At 36.5% G+C, this 20,424-nt stretch overlaps 5 protein-coding genes across 6 annotated transcripts; 4 read left to right on the top strand and 1 right to left on the bottom strand.

Annotated features, from left to right (window-relative positions):
• Positions 1-3,536: 3,536 nt before the first annotated feature.
• On the top strand, positions 3,537-7,929 carry LOC125191967 (anthranilate synthase alpha subunit 1, chloroplastic-like). The gene is made up of 11 exons (XM_048089448.2): positions 3,537-3,776; positions 4,038-4,222; positions 4,336-4,525; positions 5,106-5,257; positions 5,501-5,616; positions 5,694-5,940; positions 6,026-6,082; positions 6,210-6,362; positions 6,807-6,887; positions 6,991-7,077; positions 7,306-7,929. The coding sequence occupies exons 1-11, from the start codon at positions 3,599-3,601 to the stop codon at positions 7,732-7,734; spliced, it is 1,875 nt and encodes a 624-aa protein (XP_047945405.2). The 5' UTR covers positions 3,537-3,598; the 3' UTR covers positions 7,735-7,929.
• Positions 7,930-9,081: 1,152 nt separating this feature from the next.
• Positions 9,082-9,766, top strand: PSRP4 (plastid-specific ribosomal protein 4). The gene is made up of 3 exons (XM_048100029.2): positions 9,082-9,260; positions 9,325-9,389; positions 9,485-9,766. Exons 1-3 carry the CDS (start codon positions 9,107-9,109, stop codon positions 9,617-9,619), a joined length of 354 nt encoding a protein of 117 aa, XP_047955986.1. The 5' UTR covers positions 9,082-9,106; the 3' UTR covers positions 9,620-9,766.
• Positions 9,767-12,152: 2,386 nt separating this feature from the next.
• Positions 12,153-12,861, bottom strand: LOC125200947 (Pleckstrin homology (PH) domain superfamily protein). The gene has a single exon (XM_048098795.2). The coding sequence runs from the start codon at positions 12,769-12,771 to the stop codon at positions 12,334-12,336; it is 438 nt and encodes a 145-aa protein (XP_047954752.1). The 5' UTR covers positions 12,772-12,861; the 3' UTR covers positions 12,153-12,333.
• A 2,021-nt stretch (positions 12,862-14,882) lies between these two features.
• On the top strand, positions 14,883-18,504 carry LOC125200950 (arginyl-tRNA--protein transferase 2-like). Of its 2 annotated transcripts, none has more exons than XM_048098798.2 (6): positions 14,883-15,153; positions 15,435-15,473; positions 15,879-16,029; positions 16,388-17,527; positions 17,728-18,043; positions 18,126-18,504. In XM_048098798.2, the coding sequence occupies exons 1-6, from the start codon at positions 15,021-15,023 to the stop codon at positions 18,240-18,242; spliced, it is 1,896 nt and encodes a 631-aa protein (XP_047954755.2). In that variant the 5' UTR covers positions 14,883-15,020; the 3' UTR covers positions 18,243-18,504. The 2 variants fall into 2 exon arrangements, with proteins under 2 accessions (XP_047954755.2, XP_088920849.1); XM_089064723.1 differs by having other exon boundaries at positions 15,019-15,153; positions 16,453-17,527.
• Positions 18,505-18,605: 101 nt separating this feature from the next.
• Positions 18,606-20,379, top strand: LOC125200940 (6,7,8-trihydroxycoumarin synthase-like). The gene is made up of 2 exons (XM_048098788.1): positions 18,606-19,590; positions 19,712-20,379. Exons 1-2 carry the CDS (start codon positions 18,688-18,690, stop codon positions 20,321-20,323), a joined length of 1,515 nt encoding a protein of 504 aa, XP_047954745.1. The 5' UTR covers positions 18,606-18,687; the 3' UTR covers positions 20,324-20,379.
• Positions 20,380-20,424: the final 45 nt, after the last annotated feature.

Genomic DNA, 20,424 nt, shown 5'->3' with positions numbered 1-20,424 from the left:
TAATCAGAAAAAACTAGAAAATCTCTTATTGAACATACTAAATAATGGAGTACATGATTTTGTCTAATAAAATAATAACTATATCTTTTAAACCTTCTGAATTGATGTCATATTCTCTACTATCAATATACAAATATATACTACTTAATACACATTAAAAATGAAAGTATAAAACCTATTCAACCAAGATGCATTACTATAAGGACATAGTGATATAAAAAATTGTAAGGTGACCCAATGAAACAAAATGAATCGGTATAAGGATCTAATAGAATAAAAAATTTGTATAAGGTCCTAATGAAATAAAATGTATTACTACAAGGACCTTTAGATATACTTTGACTTAATTTTATATAAAAAAAATGAGTTATTGAGATGTGAGGTCCATTGCCAAAAATAAGATAGAAAAATAATCGAAATAGTTATTTGCGGATGAACAAAAATGAAAAGTTTAGACAATTAATCGATGACAAATGGAGTATTATTGATTTTATTTGTCATAGTTTTTATGCAATTTCCCATGATTATAAAAAAAACTTATTATTTTCCTATTTTAATCACAATCCTTCAATTTGTTAAATACCAAAATCATTCTATCCATATACCAAACCAAGAGCCACCTTCAAAATAATTTGTGTATATGCTAAGTGTTTCATCTGGGAAATTTTATCTTATAATGAACCCCTATTCAGGGAGTCACTGTATTTTATTTTGTGATGTGTTTATCTTATTTAAAAAAAGAGTATCTAAATTGATTTATATATTTTCCACAAATATATTTGGGGTCTTATCTATGGGATTGGGAGTCACTAAATATCGCTTGCAACTTCCAAATGCAAAAGTTAAATTGGAAAACGGCATTGATGAAGTATGAGCAAATTGGCAAAGAAGTTAAATGATATTTGCCATATTATTTCTATTTGTTGAAAATTGGAATACCACCATGAATCCTTGATTACATACGACATTTGATTTTACTTTATTCTATAGTTAGATGAACTATTCAATGCATGCTGATCTGTAACATTAAAAAGTGTACATTTATAAATAAAAAAAATAAACGTGAAAATTATTCGAACTCTTTCAGTTGAGAAGTAATTTGGTAGTAGTTGATGACAAGTAATCGCAATAAATATTTTTTTGATACTATTAGTTTTGTAATTTTTGTGGGAATCCCTTCTTTTATAACATTAATTTAAAAAAAATGCTAAGTTAAAAAATTAATAAAATATGAATCTCAATTTTATAAATTAATTTTATAATACTAAATATGTATAATCAGTTAGTGAAATATAAAGTCAGTATATTATTTATAATAAAAATAAAATGAGATTATGAGATATTTATTAGTGGATGAATTAATATAGCAAATGAGACTTTTATTATCGGACGAAAGAGCAGAAGTACTATATTTGCATTTATATATTTTCTTATTGAGCACCATAATCGAGAGTGATTAAAAAATGTCAATCAAATTTGCATCCGAAAATAATTCATTGCAACCTTTTGATTTTCAGAATTTCTCCAAATTTCTGTTTAACTTCAAATACACGCAGTATAGTTTTTTTTTTAATTGCTAACTTTATAATAGAGTAATAAACAATTCTTAAGAATTAAAATCAGTGAGAATATAAGAAAATAAAGTACTCCGAATTATAATGTGAAATTAAACAATTTTCTAGATATCTTCTCTATATCAAAATTAGGATTACCCAACTCTTTAAATAAAAATAAAGTAAAATGTTAATGTAGAATATAATGAATGGTGTATATTTTAAATGTAGTACTTTTTTTTTTATCATGTTGTCCTTTCATAGTTTTACAGTGTCTGTTAATCGGTAAAATAATTTACTACTTTATTCTTTTAATGGTTACATATTTGACATAATCGGATATGCTCGAATCTATAATGGGAAAATCTCCAATAAAGCCAAAAGGTACTTATTTATTTATTCAATCAAAAAGTACAAAGATTATTACGATAATAAAAATAATAATTAAATTTTGAGAAATATTACTTTAAATTCTAATTATTCTGCACTATTAATTATATAATGAAATATCAAAAATATTTTCATATATCATAAAATATCAATTTTAAACCAATTTTCCAACCCCATATCTACAAACCATACATAATCTCATTTATTCCATGTTGACAATCATATACTTATATTAATAAGATTATCGTTGAATAAAATACAACGAATCGACTTACAGATATAGTCCGTTATATCGTCGTATCGTTATCAAGCCGCAATCATGACATCTCATTTCTCGATTGATTGGTTAAAAAATGTCGACGTGGCTCATAAAGTACAATATCAGGATATAATAACTGTTTACATTAATCCTCGATTCGATGGTCTTACAAATCATGAATAACGTCATTTTATTCTGTGTGATATAGTTCGTTATATCGTCACATCGTTATCAAGCCGCAATCATGACATCTCATTTCTCGATTGGTTGGTTCAAAAATATCAACGCGGCTCGTAAAGTACAATATCGGGATACAATAACCGTTTACATTAATCCTCGATTCGATAGTCTTGAAATCATGAATAACGTCATTTTATTCTACGTTGAAAACACGACAAGATGACTATAGAGCCAAAAAAACCGCGAAAAACAAAATTACAGGTAAAGATCGTTATACTGCTACGTCGTTATTATGCCACAGTCTCGACAATTTCATTTCACGATTCGTTACCTCCATAAATTTAGGGTTTCTTAGTAATACACTAATACTCCTCATTTGACAAATTTGATAAATTTCAAAATTATTTGATTTAGTACATGGCTTCTATAGGAAGGTAAACTGATTAAATAAATCGATATTTACAAAAGTACTCAATTGGCTAGATAAGATCGTTATTGAACTTTGGAAATATGAAAGTAACATACATTTATTGCAATATTCCTGATTTACACAAGAATTTATATTGGGATAAGCTATAAACATAGGTGTGCAAAGTTTAATACTTTTATGATTATTTTCGATTAAATATATATAAATCGATATTCAATTTTACACTCTATTTATTTTTGGTGGCAAATTAATTTCAAAAAATATTTAAATTAATCTCTAATTGAATTATCAATTACTCCCTCCGTCCACGAATAAGAGTCTTGTTTTTTCATTTTGGTCCGTTCACGAATAAGAGTCGCGGTTCATAATTACCATAAATGGTAAAGAGACCATACATTCAACTAACTCATTACACTCACATATCATATAAAACTAATCTATACAAGTGAGACTCTTATTCTACTAACTTTCGTCCACCTATTTTTCTTAACATTTCTTAAAACCCGCGCTATTTAGAATTAAAACTCTTAATCGTGGACGGAGGGAATATATACTTAAAAAAAGAAAATATAAAGGGAGAGCATGCCGAGTATATGCTAAAAAGTTATAAGCGCCAACCGCATTAATAGGTAACCGTTTTTATTCAAGTCAAGCTTTGCAATAAATTTAAATTTCACTATTCATTTCTATTTTAATATAAATACCGCTCACAATTTCCCGATTTTCACCATTCTCTCTCTTCTCTCAAAAACCACAGTCACACACTGCTGCAAGCTCTTCTTAGCTATGGCAATGCAAATGCAAATGCAAGCTCTATCGTTTTCGCAGCGGCTCTCTCCGAAGCCGTCGCCGGCGGTGCGGAGAGCGTCTCCGCCGTCCGTCGCTTGCGTTTCCAGAAGAAGCTGCGTCTCGCTCCGCCTCCGCGCGGCATTCCGGTGCGCTTCCCCGAGGATGAGCTCTCTAGGTTTGAATCGACTTTTCCGAGCTGTTTCATTTTGATGATTTCGTGTTTTGTGATGCTTAATTTGCTCCGATTTGAGGTTTGCGCTCTGATTTTAGTTTTAATTTGAGGAATCTCGAGTTGGAAATTGAAATTGCAATTGAAATTGAGTCGATTTCAAATTCAGTGATGATTTAGTTTGTGTTTGTGTCTGTTTATTTTATTTGAAAATTGAGCGGCATGTTGAATTGTTGATGGATTTTTGATTTGGTGAGAGCTGTGTAGAGGTGGATGAGAAGAGATTTGTTGAAGCGGCTGAAGCTGGAAACATAATTCCGTTGTATAAATGCATATTCTCGGATCATTTGACGCCGGTGCTGGCTTACCGGTGCTTGGTGAAGGAGGACGACAGGGAGGCTCCGAGCTTCCTGTTTGAGTCTGTTGAGCCTGGATTTCGCTCATCGAGTGTTGTAAGTAGCTGATTTTTCCATCTGATTGTTGTTTGTTGGTGAATTAGACGTACATGCATGTGTGTGGATTCTTGTAGTTATGACTCGAGTGAGCTCGGTTGCGATTTTTGCAGGGTCGTTACAGTGTGCTTGGGGCACAACCAGCTGTGGAAGTTCTCGCAAAAGAGAATAAAGTTACGATTCTGGATCACGCCTCTGGAAAGATAGTCGAGAGGTTTGTAGAGGACCCTATGACAGTTCCGAGAAGCATTTCGGAATCGTGGAGGCCGCAACTAGTCGATGACCTTCCAGATGCGTTTTGTGGTGAGGATTGGTCTCGTTAAAATATGAATAGTGTTTATGCTTGCCTTTTAAACATGTTTCATGGACTCATTATCTTTTTAATTGCATATATGTTATTTTGGTGGATCTTGTGGAAGCATCGTTTTGGCGTTCTGGTTCTTGCTGACGCATGTTTAACCCCCTTGTTGGTAACTTTCGTGTGATATTATGGAATAGTCACTTATATGAAAATTGTCGTTATGGAACTGGAAAAGATACTATTATATGTTTCATATTTGCCAAAAACAATGTTTTTTTTCTTTCCTTCTTGGTATGCCTGACTACACATAAGTCCAATAAATTTACATACATATATGCTCAATAAATTGATATAATGTTTCCCTGATAACTGAGTTTTAAGTGAAAAGGGATCTAGGGAATTGCATATGTCTTCATTGGGTTGATTAAAGCAATTGGTTTTGGTTTCGCTTCATTGGCAGTATCCAGTAGGTAATGATATGAGCCATATGCATTTTCTCTCACCCTTTTATTAAGTGTATATACAAACTGCATCTGTAGTTATAATATTTAAGCTACTCTCATTTTTTTACCTTCTCAACAGGTGGATGGGTTGGATTTTTCTCATATGATACAATTCGTTATGCGGAGAAGAAAAAGCTTCCTTTCTCTAGCGCTCCAGAAGATGACAGAAATCTGCCTGACGTTCATCTTGGGCTGTATGATGACGTAATTGTTTTTGATCACGTGGACAAGGTACACCAATTATTTTTATGTGGATCTTTTGTTATATACTTTTTTGTAGCCTTATGTTTCTTCCTTGAAATTGCCAAAGCAATCATAATATAAAGAGTTGACAACCTCATTTTGTTTAAAGGTGTCCATAAATAGTCTCGCATTGATATCTCGTTATCTCAACTTCGCGCTTTGTAGCTTTCATTACTTCTTATTTCATATTGGGATCATCAATTGACATTATATCTATGATATTCTTCTCAGAAAGCATATATAATCCATTGGGTGCGCTTAGATCAATATTCATCTGCTAAAAAAGCTTACAACGAAGGAATGAAACGCTTGGAAAGATTGGTTTCAAAAGTTCAGGACATAGATTCGTGAGTATTTTACATTTCATCCTTAAAATATGAATATTGTCATTTTGTATACCAATGCGTTTATCACCATTTTGCAGTCCACGGCTAGCTCCAGCTCGTGTTGATTTCTGCACTCCTGATTTTGACCTTTCTCAATACAAGAGAAACATGACAAGCGAGGAATACATGAAGGGTGTTTTAGAGGCTAAAGAGCATATTTTGGCTGGGGATATCTTTCAAATTGTTTTAAGTCAACGCTTTGAAAGAAGGACATTTGCTGACCCATTCGAAGTATACAGAGCTCTGAGAGTGGCGAATCCAAGTCCATATATGAGTTACTTGCAGGTTGTATTTTTGTGTGGGTCTAGTCTTCATTAGTTTTAATGAGTCAAGAACTCAACATACCATTTTCATTTTTGCTCCATATCAGGTTAGAGGTTGCGTTATGGTTGCTTCGAGCCCAGAAATTCTTGTTCGTGTAAATAAGGTAAACTTATAGCTTGATATCAGTTTGTCTTTGATGATGTGCTCATTTTACATGGTTGAAATTATCAACATTTATTTGTCATATGGACAAACACACCTGACACATTTGAATGTTGCTGTATTGACAGAAAAAGGTTGTTAATCGACCTTTGGCTGGGACAACTAAACGAGGGAAGACAAGCGCTGAGGATGAAATGTTGGAGATGAACCTTTTACAGGATGAGAAGCAATGCGCAGAACATATTATGCTGGTTGATCTTGGCAGGAACGATGTTGGCAAGGTTTGTTTATTATTCATATTTGACGTTACTCTTTTTAGACAAAAATTATACTGATGTCTAGAAGGAAACTTTTGACACCATATCTATATTTTCTGCTTTTGATAACATGATTGTAAAAAGTAAAATCTCTTAATTCTCGAGTACTTCCTGTTTACATACTAGACCAAGAACAGTACATCCAAGTCCTAAATCATAATAAAATTACTGAAATATAGTCCTAATATTATATGAATAGTTAGTTAAGTAGCGAGGATTAACATGTTTTACACTTTCACTTGTTACTCCATACATTATTTCTTCTCTACTTGGGGATGGGGGGAGATGTGGAGAGTTTGAACCATCGATCTTAACATAACTGAAAATGATTTTATATTGGAATATGGCCTTTCTAGCAAATCAAGATCGTTTCTTATCTGATGCACCTGTTTTTTAATATTTCGCCAGGTTTCAAAACCTGGTTCGGTCAAAGTGGAAAAGCTCATGACTATTGAACGATATTCCCATGTGATGCACATAAGCTCCACTGTAAGAATATGATTATAATTGTATAGTTTCTTATTGAATCGCCATTGTTTTTGTCCGGTTGCTCAAGAACTATTCCATATTCCGTGGTAAATTATGATTATAGGTAACTGGGGAGTTACTAGATCATCTGACGGCTTGGGATGCACTGCGTGCTGCACTTCCCGTTGGAACAGTTAGTGGAGCACCAAAGGTAACGATGCAGCTCTAGCTTATATGAGTTTATGCACTGAATTTAACTCGACTGAAACACAATGATATCTCTCTCTCCAACGGGTCTCTTCATGATATATATACTGACACAACCCTTGGTTACTAGTATTAATTCTTGTTAGTGCTTCTCTTGCTAAAATCACAAACGATTATTGTTTTTTCGTATTTGTGAGTCGATAAGATTCGTGTTTTGTGTCCCCTTCTTCAGGTGAGGGCTATGGAGCTGATTGATGAATTTGAACCAACAAGGCGGGGACCATACAGCGGTGGGTTCGGAGGGATCTCCTTCCTAGGCGACATGGACATCGCGTTGACTCTGAGGACAATCGTCTTCCCCACTGGAGTCCGTTACGACACAATGTATTCGTACAAGGACGGCAACAGGCGTCAGGAATGGATAGCCCACCTCCAAGCAGGTGCTGGAATCGTGGCTGATAGCCAACCAGAGGACGAGCAAGTCGAGTGTGAACGCAAATCTGCTGGTCTGGCCAGGGCCATTGATCTGGCTGAGTCGGCTTTCGTCAACAACGCTGCCCCAGAACCAGCAACGGCGGATAGCTCTCCCCCGGCCCAGGTCCGCAGTCGGGAGTTGATTGCTCACAACGGAGCTATGGTGCTTGACTTGGAATCAAACTAGCTTTGTTAGAATAGTGTTTGTTATGCTCTAGCGTTTTACAAACTACAGTATATGAGGGCTCATATGCTTTTAGGCTTAATGGCTTAATGCAAGTGCTCTTTTTTTTTTTTCCTTCTTGCTTTGTCCTTTTAGTTTTTATATGTAAATTATGTTGAAACTACAGTTTTCTCCCTTCAAATAGAATCAATGGTTTCACATTTGCTCTCAAACTCTCGGCCTACCGGTCTGAGGGGAATCGCCTTACCAATCAAAGTATTCTCTATTGCCATGTTGAAAGGCAAATTTGTCGAGGGAAAGGCTATCGTCTTACCGTTGCGGCTCACGTGTCTTCGAGTTGAATAGTGTCACGCATATAAACCCTCCAGGCTCCAAGGCGGTTGATGTCAAAACCACAGGGTTAAAAATTTTCCTATTTATTTATTTTTTATTATTGAAAAAAAGGCTTAAACCATTCAAAAACTCCCCAAAAGCAAAGAAATACCGCATACAATCAACACAACAAGCACAAGTGCCCAACCTAGCAACCTTGCAATTGAATGTTTGAGAGTAAAATGGATTGGTTATTGGGTGACTTGTTTTTGTAATGTATTTTAGTCATCATATGTGATTTGCATTTTATCATATTGATAGAGAAACATTTCATTAGTTGAATTACATTTATAGAGAATGAGTGATAGAGACTATGATTATAAGACGACTTAGATATCTCAGTCAATTATGATTCTATAGTGTAAAAGGTGCATGAATTACTCCAATATTTCTCGCCATATGCATAAAAAAGATAAATTTGAAACTCATATTTTATCGCATTTTGTTTATAGCTTTACTAGAGGAGACTGAGGAGTCATGTTTTGGTTTGATAAGCTAGTAATATCCAGATATAGATACTTATATGACTATTTTTAAGTGTTTGATATTATAGTTAATCTATTATGTCAGCTCGTAGTTTTCTCTATGGTCCATCCGAGCCCGCAAATTTCTCCTTAAAATACAAAGATACGTATCTCACAAATTTGGTCAGATAACATTTCTACCTCATTTATTATGATTTATTAATACAAAATCTAGATAATTTCTTGTCTACCAAACAACAATTAAAAAACCTTCATCCGAGCTTATCTTGACACGAAACCCGCATTTCTTATCTCATTTAACAAATCTTGTTATATCTCATCTTTCTTATCAAACGAGCCCAGGAGTGTATTTTTTGCGGGTGGGCATATTTTTAATTGGAGGTAAATAAAAAGTTATGAATAGTTGTGTAAAATCAAAAGTCCTCCACAAACGACGTCGTTGCGGCATCACATTCTATCCAAAACAAAATCCTTAAAAATCCCCCAATTCACAAATTCGTCACTCAATTCCACAGATAATGGCGTCTCTCTTGCTCGGAATCGGAGCTCCTCCAATGGCGGCCAGAGCCCTCACAATTCCCCCTTCTCTCCCTCTCTCCAAATCCCAAGCCCTACTCAACCCCTCCTCCTCCTCCCTCTCCATCTCCACACCTTCCCCCACTCTTCCCCTCAGTAAGTAAACTCTCTCTCCTCCCTCCCTCTCTCTCTCTCTCTAATTTTTCAATTTTTGGTTCAGTTTTCTGCGGCAGAGGGGACAAGAAAACTGCAAGGGGGAAGCGGTTCAATCACTCGTTCGGAAATGTGGGTTTATTACGCTGAATTTTTAGTAATTTTTTTAGTTTTCTGTTTTGGGCATTTATTCATACAATTTGTGGGTGGTTTTTTGGTGTGTGAAGGCGAGGCCGAAGGATAAGAAGAAGGGGCGAGGGCCGCCGAGGGTGCCGGCGCCGCCGCTTCCGCCGAGGAAAGACAAGTATGACGACGGCGAGGTGGTCAAGATTGAGATTGATGAGTCTCTGTTTGGGAACTGATTGAATGTGTTTTTGTGTTTTGGGTAATTTTTTTTTGTTAAAATCTTCAGCTAGAACTGAGTTTTATTTTGATTATCCAATATTTGCATATAGAATGTTTCAAGATTATTCATGATTCATAATATTTGAGCTAATTTGTTTGATTTATATTCTATTGAAAATGTGAGACTAAAAATAACTTAGTATTGATGATAAAAGTACATTCAATTATGAAAAATACACATTTCTTTATGCTAGAATGTCTATCATTGCTAATTCATCAAGAATTCTTTCTTTTAAGAAAGTATATTTATCATTGCTAATTTCTCAAGAATTCTTTCTTTAAGATAGTATATTTATCATTGCTAATATATCAAGATTTATTTCTTTAAGATAGTAATCCCTCCGTCTACGATTAAGAGTCTCATTTCTAAATGGCGCGGGTTTTAAGAAATGTTAAGAAAAGTAGGTGGAAGAAAGTTAGTGGAGGAGTCCCACTTGTATATATTAGTTTTAAATGATATGTGAGTGAAATGAGTTAGTGGAATGTGAAATCTTTTTACCATTCATGATAATTATGAACCGGGACTTTTATTCATGGATGAATAATTATGAACCGGGACTTTTATTCATGGACGGAACAAAATGGTAAAATGAAACTCTTATTTGTGGACGGAAGGAATAGTATATTTATCATTGCTAATTTATCAAGAATTCTTTATTGGTGATATTGGTATAGGCTTGTAATTAATTGACTTTGAAATTCCCCTCTCAAAGATTGCATTTTTCTGGGATTTTGGAGCTATATCTGTTGAAAGGTCCCATTTTTAATAAGGTTGAATGGTTGATGATCTTTGTAAAGCCATCTTTGTATGCCCTAGGAAGTATATGATGCTACCCTATAACATGCAATGAAGAAAAGAAAGATTAGATTTTTAACTAAAAAATTACATGTAACTACTATTCCTGACTTACTATTTGGAAGATTTGCTGCACAAAATGGCTTAAGAGATCCAAATAAGAATTGCAAGCAAAAAACACCTTGTAAAGAGTAAAATAGCAAATCTCATTCAACAATGCTGATATCCCATTGCTAATTTATCAAGAATTCTTTATTGGTGATTTTGGTATAGGCTTGTAATTAATTGACTTTGAAGCATTTTTCTGGGATTTTAAAGCTATATCTATTTAAAGGTCCCATTTTTATTAAGGTTGAATCTGGTTGATTATCTTTGTAAAGCCTTCTCTGTATTCCCATCTAAGTAAACGAACATGACAACAAATTCACACGAAAATGTATCACTTTTCTAATCAATTCCACATTTTCACTGGAAACTATTTCAGCAGTTAAGAGAGAGAGAGAAATCACATCTGAAGATTTCACCTTTAGAACTATAACCACACATACTCTAGGTTCTAAGCAGGTTAAAAACAAACTATATAATCAGCAAAGACCGAGAGATGTTGCTCGGAAACTCCCCTGATGCTACCTTACGAACTAGATAATATCGTGCATCGAATACGGTTTCATATACAAGACTACCTGCTCATCATATATTCCCAAATATCATAATTGTAACTAGTAAGATGCATTTAAACAAGATACACACATTTGATCACAAAATTGGTTGATGCTTTTAGATTTTCCAAATCCGAGAGATACCAATGAGTTTAAAGCACGAAACGAGTAAGGTGATTGGAGCTGCAATAGGAAACCTATCAAGATATACCAACTGGAAAATACAAGGCATTTGTTCACCACCTTGGTTGATTCAGATTGTCAATCAGAGAGATACCAACACATTTGAACAAATCCAATCTCAAACAAGCAAGTAATTCGAATAAGCAAACACCATTTGATGCCACAATTTACAACATTTATCACAATTAACACCAAATACACTTTCCACAAAACCACAGCAAAACAGAATTTGAAGTTTATTGGAGATTCAACTACCTAAGTTCAAGTTTGCAGAAATAGGAACAAAATCACAAATCCAACCTCAAACAAGCAAATAACTGAATAAGCAAACAACATTTGATGCGACATATACTGCATTTATCACAATTGATTAACACAAAATACACTTTCCAGAATCACAAAGCAAAACAAAGTTTGAAGCTTTTTTGGAGATTCAACTACCTAAGTTCAAGTTTTGCAGAAATAGGAACAAATCCAACCTCAAACAAGCAAGTAATTGAATAAGCAAACACAATTTGATGCCACAATTTACTGCATTTATCACAATTAACACCAAATACACTTTCCACAAAAGTAAAGCAAAACAAAATTTGAAGCTTTTTTGGAGATTCAACTACCTAAGTTCAAGTTTGCAGAAACCGGAACAAAATCACAAATCCAACATCAAACAAGCAAGTAATTGAATAAGCAAACACCAATTGATGCAACATATACTGCATTTATTACAATTAACACCAAATACACTTACCACAAAACCAAAGCAAAATAAAATTTGAAGCTTTTTTGGAGATTCAACTACCTAAGCTCAATTTTGCAGAAACAGGAACAATTCAACCTCAAACAAACAAGTAATTGAATAAGCAAGCACCATAGATGCAACATATACTGCATTTATCACAATTGATTAACACCAAATACACTTCCAGAAACACAAAGCAAAACAGAAATTGAGAATTTATTTATATACCAACACCACCATAAAATTAAAAAAAAAAGCAAAGATCAGAAAAATTAGGGCAAACCGATTTCACCCCTAACCCTTGCGGCTATCGTAATCGAGAACTTCGTTATCAGTAACCGACCTCGACTGCTGGACGATGGATCGGCCGATCGAGTTGATCCAGTCCTCCTTCTCCTTCTCGGAATCGGCGATGAAGTACATCGTCTCGCTCCGGGTGGAGAGCTCGAAGGCGAATTGGCGATGGAGCACGTCCTCGGCGCCCTTGACGGTGAGGCAATCGGCGACGGGGATGACGCCGCGGGGGCGGGAGGCGCGGGTGACGGTGGACTCCTTGAACCAGAAGAGCTTCCCCTGCTTCAGCACGAACCAGCGGCGGCGCCAGGTCTTGATGTACTCGCCCTGCTTCGTCAGCCAGCCGGCGCGCTCCGGCGCGCCCCAGAACTCGACGCCGTCGTAGTCGTCGGCGCCGGCTTCGGCTGAGCCAACCACAGCTCGCCATAGGCTTGCCATGGACGGTGATTTTGGGGATGGATTTGATGATGGATGAATTTCTGTAGCGTTTCTGCTTTTGGTTTATTGTTTATTTATCGATTTCATTTTAATTGGAATCTATTGACATTTTGTGATTATACGAAGCTAGAATTATTAAATACTCCCTCCGTCCCAAATTTATAGTCGTATTTTGTTATGGCACGAGTTTTAAGGAATTGGTGGAGTATATAATTAATAAAGTGAGCGGTGAAGTGTGTAATAAATTAAATGAGATAGTGGAGTGTGATGATGGAGTATGTAATAAATGAAGTGAATTGGTTGAAGGTGAGTCCCTTTTTACTTTTTGGTTTTTTACTTTTATTTTGATTTATTTTAATGTAGATAATGACACTTGAGTGTAATTTTAGTGAATAATGGGGTAAAATTTTATGTCCAAATATGAAAAATTCTAAATGTGACTATAAATGTGGGACAGACTTTTATGGCAAAATGTAACTACAAATCTGGGACGGAGAGAGTACGGAATAATATATAACTATCTCTAGAAAATTAGTCAAGAATGCAACAAAAATAAGAATAACAAGAATGCAATAATTGATCAATGACCACTACTGATGCAATACTCCCTCCATCCCCGATTAAGAGTCACACTTTTTTATTTCAGTTGGTCCCCAATTAAGAGTCACACTTTATTTTTACTATAAATAGTAAGTAGATTTCACATTCTACTACCTCAATTCACTCACATTTTATTATAAAATTAATATAAAAAAATAAGTCCCACATTTCATTAACTTTTTCAACTAACTTTTTTTTAACATTTCTTAAAACTTGTGCCCGGTCAAAGTGTGACTCCTAATCGGGGACGGATGGAGTATAATACTATGACATCTATTGATCGAATATATTTCTACACATGAATTAAAGTGATCATTCTATTTTCAGTTCGACTCTACGGGATATTTAGGCTTTTCGGATGGTCGGCTGCTTTCCCCACCCTCCTTAAATCCGCCATTATATTAAAAGTTGAAATGAAAATTCAGATAACTAATACTCTTTCTGTTTCCTTATTTCGGCACGGAGTTTAAGAAATGAATGTTGAGTGTATTAAATAAATATATAAATAAATAAGAAAGAAAAAAAGGTAGATAGAATAAAATAAAAAGTGAGTAAAGTAGAGATAATAAAGTAAGTGAACTAAGTAAGAAAAAGAAAATATTTACTTTATATGAAAATGACTCAACTGTGAGAAAATTTTTTCCGAATGAAAAAATGATTCAACTATGAAGGAATGTGGAGAGTATGACACTTTCAATTAATGATTTTATTTATCACACCATTATTCTATCAGAACTTAATATAGCCAATAATTTACTCAGTCAAATCAGCCTGATAAATATACTTATTTGAAGGAGCTTATTAATGAAGCTTTCAAATAATTATTCAATCATTTGAACCAATCCAATTATTAATTAATCAAAAGAACTTCGATTTATGGTTTAATTAGGTCAAATTATTATTAATAAAAATATTTCTTTTGAATACAGAATTAAAAGTAATGTAGTTATTAAATAAATAATGAATAAAATATAAGAGACTAACAAAGACATTTCTTTCAAAACTTTTAAAATAGAAAATTAACTTAATTAACAATGACAATACTTATTTATGTTATGTTAATATCCCTACTGTAATTATCGGATTAGGATAGTTAGAAATAATTGTCATAGAAGTAATTATTTTAACTCCATTTTCGCTTTTCTTTTTAACTTTCTCAGGTGACTATTCTTTTTCAGAAAAAAATAGTACTCTCTGTCCCTGTTTAAAATAACACGCTTTTTTTCTAGTTTGTCCCAACTAAGATGACACATTTTTTTTTTGGTAACTTTCTCTCTCCAATTAATACACTCAACCACTTTTTCTTACTCCTATTAAAATATCTATCTATCTTTATCTCTCTACTTTAATACCTACACCCACATTTTCTCTCTCCAATTAATCACTTTAACCAATAACTCCTAAAAACCCGTGTCGATAAGCAATGTGTCATTTTAGCCGGGACGGAGGGAGTAGTAATTGTTACAGTATGATTTTTTGACCATATTTTCATTGTTATTTTTTGTCTCAAAGAAATGAATTTTCAATTAAAGGAAAAGGAAAGGGAGAGAATCAATAGAAGCAAAATCGCCCAATTGATTCCACTGCCGAATCACAAACTCGGAGAATTTGCTGCAAATCCTTCAAATTCGAAACAGTAAGCATCGGAGATGGCGGATGCGCGGAGCGAAGCGAGCACCAGCGGCGGCGGTGGAAGAGGCGAAAGCGTGGTCGGCGATGTAGGCCGCCGGAAAAGCACCTGTGGCTACTGCAAATCTGGCGCCCGCACCAGTGTTTCTCACGGTTAGTGCATCGATTGATTGCTCGTGGCTCCCCGATTTGTGTGATTCAGCTGAGGATGTTTTTGATAAGTGAATGAACTGTCACTTTAGCAATTAGAAATGCGTTTTTCAGATTGGGGATTTGAGGTTAGGTTTTTGGTGTAGTTATTCGTTTGGAGAGAATTGTGTTTTTCTGTGATTGGATGATTGATGAGAATTGTTGGTTACTGAATATCGCAATGTTTGAGCTTGATGATGGTGTAATTGAGTTATGTTCTGAATTTCGGGAATTTTATGTTGTAGGGCTTTGGGCGCATAGTTTGACGGTTGATGATTATCAAGGTTAGTTCTTTGCTTGATTTCCTTCAATAGAGTATAATGCGGTGCTATCAATTCTCTTCAGTAATTTGCTCCCACTGCTTTGTTTCCGTAGCTCGGGAATCGGTTTGATACACTTGCTACTTTTGAGATTCATTTGTTTAATCAGGTTTAAATCAGTAGTATATAAATTCTAGTGGTTATCATTTACGAAATGTGCTATGCTGACGAGCACTCTTAAATAGCCCTGTGGCTCATATTTTCTATGTGAGAGAAATTAAACACCAAAGCAAGTGCAGTTTTGATTTGTTACAGGGATTTGATGATATACTGTTAATAATTTTGTTATATAATTTAATTGGTGAATGGTGATGCTGTATAATTTTTACTAGACTAGGCTGAGTTTTCTGAAAGCTTTCTTCGCTCTAGCTCTCCTTGACAGAGGCTGGAGAAGATCTGGCTGTTTCCTGTACAAACCGGATATGGAGAAAACATGCTGCCCCTCATATACTATTCGTCTCAAAGCTGCTGACTTTGTTCCTTCAAAGGAACAAGTGCGCGTGTCTAAAAAGATGCAAAGGTATACCCATAACTCCAGCATTTCATTGTATGCAAATTAATTCATTTATTTACTTAATGCAAGCCTTCTGCTGGTTGTCTATATTAATGCATGAGCTCTATAAACGGCTTGGTAGTTGGCCAGCTTTTAAAATACTAATCAATTTTCTGAAATTGATTGTCCTATGATTTGCCTGTTTGACTAAAGACATGATAAGGAACCTGTCAGTTTCCTAGCATAATCCTCGTCTGAAATATTTTTTATCTGCTTGAGGACGTTTATGTTGCTTCATTTCGAACTTTAGTTACTTGTCACAAAGAATCCTTATTTTGGAAAGTTTCCAATGGGTAAATAGCTAAATGTGAGTTGATCTTTCTAGGTTTTTAAATCGCACATTAGATGTGACCACAACAGGCAAGTCAGCTAATGAGCTGAATTCTGCAGCCGCTTCCAGCTCTGGAGATAACCGCGAAAAAAAATCTGCTACAGTGGATTCCTCCAAAGTTGATGGCAAAGATAAGGATAAAACTGGTCAGTCTGCGCATCTCTTGTCAGACCAGATTGATAAAACAGTAGAGCTATGTGTAGAATCTGGCGAATTACCTGCTCACATACAGCTGCCAAAGGCTTCCGTCAAACAAGTTACACCAGCTAAAAGAAAGTTGCAAGCAGAAAACTCAGAAGAACTGATGTTCTCCTGCAATGTTGCCTTCCAGATTGTAGCTACTATACGGCGATTAAAGAAAGATGCTGAGCATGTGAAATCAGTTGAACATGGACTTGGAGGGAACAAAGACATCTCTGACCTTTCCACTCAGAAGACTGCTGAAATTTTAGTGAGCCACTTGAAGCAGCTAGGACAATCCCATGGTTTGTCAGTTAGAGCTTGCAATGGACACATAAATTTCTATTCTGCTATAGAAAAGGCTGATATGGTGGAAGTTGGTAGAAGCACAGGCTCCAAAACTCCTCTCCCAGATGCTGATGCCAATATTAGAACTGTAAAGAAAAATTCTGGAGGAGGCAGCCAAGAAAGGAGGATTGAGATTCGATTAAATAAATCTAGCTTTAATTATGAAGAGTATTGTTTGTACAGAAAATATCAACTTAGGGTGCATAATGATACACCCGAACATGTGACTGAAAGCTCATACAAGAGATTTTTGGTTGACACTCCTTTAGTATATGTTCCACCGAATGGTGATGGCTCGGTGCCCCCATGTGGCTTTGGCTCTTTCCATCAGCAGTATGTGGTAGACGGGAAGCTAATTGCTGTTGGAGTTATTGATATATTGCCAAAGTGTTTGTCGAGCAAGTATTTATTTTGGGATCCTGATTATGCATTTCTGTCACTTGGCAAATATTCAGCTCTAGAAGAAATCAAATGTGTTCAGGCGAACCAAGTACATTGCCCCATGCTTCAGTACTATTATCTTGGCTATTATATTCACTCATGCAGCAAGATGAGGTACAAAGCTGCGTATCGACCATCTGAGCTTCTCTGTCCTCTTCGCTACGAGTAAGTACACCAAATTACTGCTTCTATTAGCTTATTACTAGAGCACACAACACATTGGAAAATAAATTCCACCGTGAAGCTTTTGTGAGATGTTGTACAAAGAGTATTCTTCATAAATTTCAACTTGTTAATTATTCACATTACAAGTTTTGATTGTCAGACTTTGCATTCCAGTAACTTATTATATTCTAATATGTCAGGTGGGTTCCATATGATATCGCAAAGCCACTTCTTGATAGAAAAAAGTATGTGGTCTTATCAGACCATGCCAGTCTACAAAACGAAGATTCATCGCCGCCGAAGGTGAGTGATGGGCACATAGAAGAGCAGCAAAATGAGCTTGACCAGGAGACCATGGATGATGGTATGCACGATGATGAAATGACTGAACTCGACTCGGATTCATCCGACGTTGAATCAGACTCGGAAGTTGGTGCCTCAGCCACTGTGGTCCTGGACGATGCTGACCTTGACAATGTTTTGATTGGAATAAGAGGACTTCGTCTCCGATACAAGGTACCCCTGCCATATTCTCTAATCAAAATGTTTACTCTTGTTGTGCCATAATGTGATATTCTTTGTTTAACATCTGTTGAAGGACCTTAAACACGCGTTTGATCCAAGTCAGAGGAAGTTCTTGGAGACACAGTTAGAAAGATATGCCAAAGCTGTGGGCACTGAGCTATCGGGCCAGATGGTTTACACCGCAGGGTAGATCTCTTCTCTTCGAGGGCGTATATTGGTGATCGATGGTCTGGATCTTCGCAAGGTAATTCAGCTTTCTGAGCTACAAAACTGGGAGTTTTATCTATTGTTCCACCAGATATGTTTCTCATTTCATTTTCCATCTGTTTCTGCTGTTACTTTCTCTATTATCACTTCATGAAATTACAAGGTGTTTCTGTAATTAATTGCTTTGTATATTTCAGACGTTTGAATGATTTATAGACTGGTTTATTTCAGGTACAGTATTATTATATCCCTTTCCATTTGATATTGTACATTTTTACTTTATCGTGTGGGGGCCACAACATTAGGACCGATGCATGCACACACACTTAGGTATCACGTGGAATTATTTTTCTACATTATCATTTATATAAATATCTCCATCCCATTAAAATTCAATCTATTTGTAGCCTCATTTCTTCCAATCCACAATGCAACTCTTACTATCCATAGCTCTCCCACTAATACTAATATACCTAATCATCCACAAAACAAGAAAACCCCCCAAAACCCTATCTCCGCCCGGTCCCCGCGGCCTCCCCTTCATCGGAAACCTCCACCAATTCGCGGCCGCGGCCGACCCACACCTCTACCTATGGAAACTCTCCCAACAACACGGCCCGATAATGCAACTCAAACTCGGCTCCACACCTCTCCTCGTCCTCTCCTCCGCGAAATCCGCCAAAGAAGCCCTGAAAACGCATGACCGCGCATTCTCCGGCCGGCCTAGGCTCCACGGCCAGCAGCGCCTCTCCTACAACGCCTCCGACATGGTCTTCGCCCCCTACGGGGACTACTGGAGGGAGATGAGGAAAATCACCTCCCTCCACCTCTTCAGCATCCGGAAGACCCAGTCCTTCCGCCCAGTCCGCGAGGACGAGGTCTCCCGGATGCTGGAAAGGATCAGGAGCGCCAGAGGAGCTGATAGCTCCTCTGGCGTGGACCTCAGTGCCGCGGCTATGGCGCTCAGCACTGCTCTGATATGCAGAGTGGCGTTCGGGAGGAGGTACGAGGAGGGCGGGGACGAGAGGAGGCGGTTCGACAAGATGTCGAGGGAAGCGCAAGGGCTGATGGCGGCTTTCTATTTGAAGGATTACTTTCCTTGGTTGGGATGGGTGGATAGGGTGAGTGGATTGATGGATCGCCTTGAGAGAGGGTTTTGGGAGCTTGACTCGTTCTACGAGGAGCTCATCGGGGAACGGAGGCGGAGGAAGACGGCGGTGGAGGGGAAGGGGAAGGAGGAGGAAGATATTCTTGGGGTTTTGATCAAGCTTAAAGAGGAGAATTCATCTTCTATTGAAATAGGTTGGGATAATATCAAAGCACTCCTAATGGTAAAACATTTTTAAATATTTATTTTTGTGCTTTGATTGAAAATGGAACACATTTATTTCCATTCATTTTCCACTTTGATACATCTAATTATTTTATAGTTTGCTTATAATTTTTTTGCAGAATATTTTTCTTGCTGCAACCGATACGACCAGTGTGTCGATCGTTTGGGCGATGACGGCCCTAATGAAAGCACCCAACGTTATGAAAAAAGTTCAATTAGAAATCAGAAATTTGATAGGAGAAAAGGCCAAATTAGATGAAGATGATTTACCTAATCTCCCATACTTAAAAGCAGTGATTAAAGAGACATTGAGGTTGTACCCTGCAGGCCCACTTCTTGTACCTAGACAAACAATCGAAAAATGCACCCTAGAGGGCTATGAGATTCAACCTAACACAACAGTTTTCGTTAACGCGTGGGCGATTGCACGTGATCCCGAGTACTGGGACGAACCGCACGAGTTCAGGCCCGAGAGGTTCTTAGATAGTAATATCGACATCACAGGGCAAGACTTCGGGGCGATCCCATTTGGATCGGGCAGGAGAATTTGCCCTGGGATATTGATGGGACTTGCAAATGTGGAGCTCGCGGTTGCAAGTCTTGTTTATCATTTCGACTGGCAGATGCCTCCTGGTATTCGAGCTGAGGATATCGATACAGATGTTGTGCCAGGGATTACTATGCATAAGAAAAATCCACTTATCCTTGTGGCTAGAGACTATGTTGTTTAGTATACTTTTCTTTTAAGGCATGTATACATGTTTTCCTTCTATTTTTGGTAGGTCAAGGATTTGAGTCACGCCAAATACAAGAATTGTCACTCAAAAAGGAA

This window comes from Salvia hispanica, chromosome 2 (genome assembly GCF_029641045.1).
Source record: "Salvia hispanica isolate PSC_SH4W2 chromosome 2, Shi_PSC_v1, whole genome shotgun sequence".
Classification (NCBI taxonomy): domain Eukaryota; kingdom Viridiplantae; phylum Streptophyta; class Magnoliopsida; order Lamiales; family Lamiaceae; genus Salvia; species Salvia hispanica.
The sequence above is the reverse complement of the archived record's forward strand: the minus strand, read 5'-3'. Positions and strand labels throughout refer to the sequence as shown.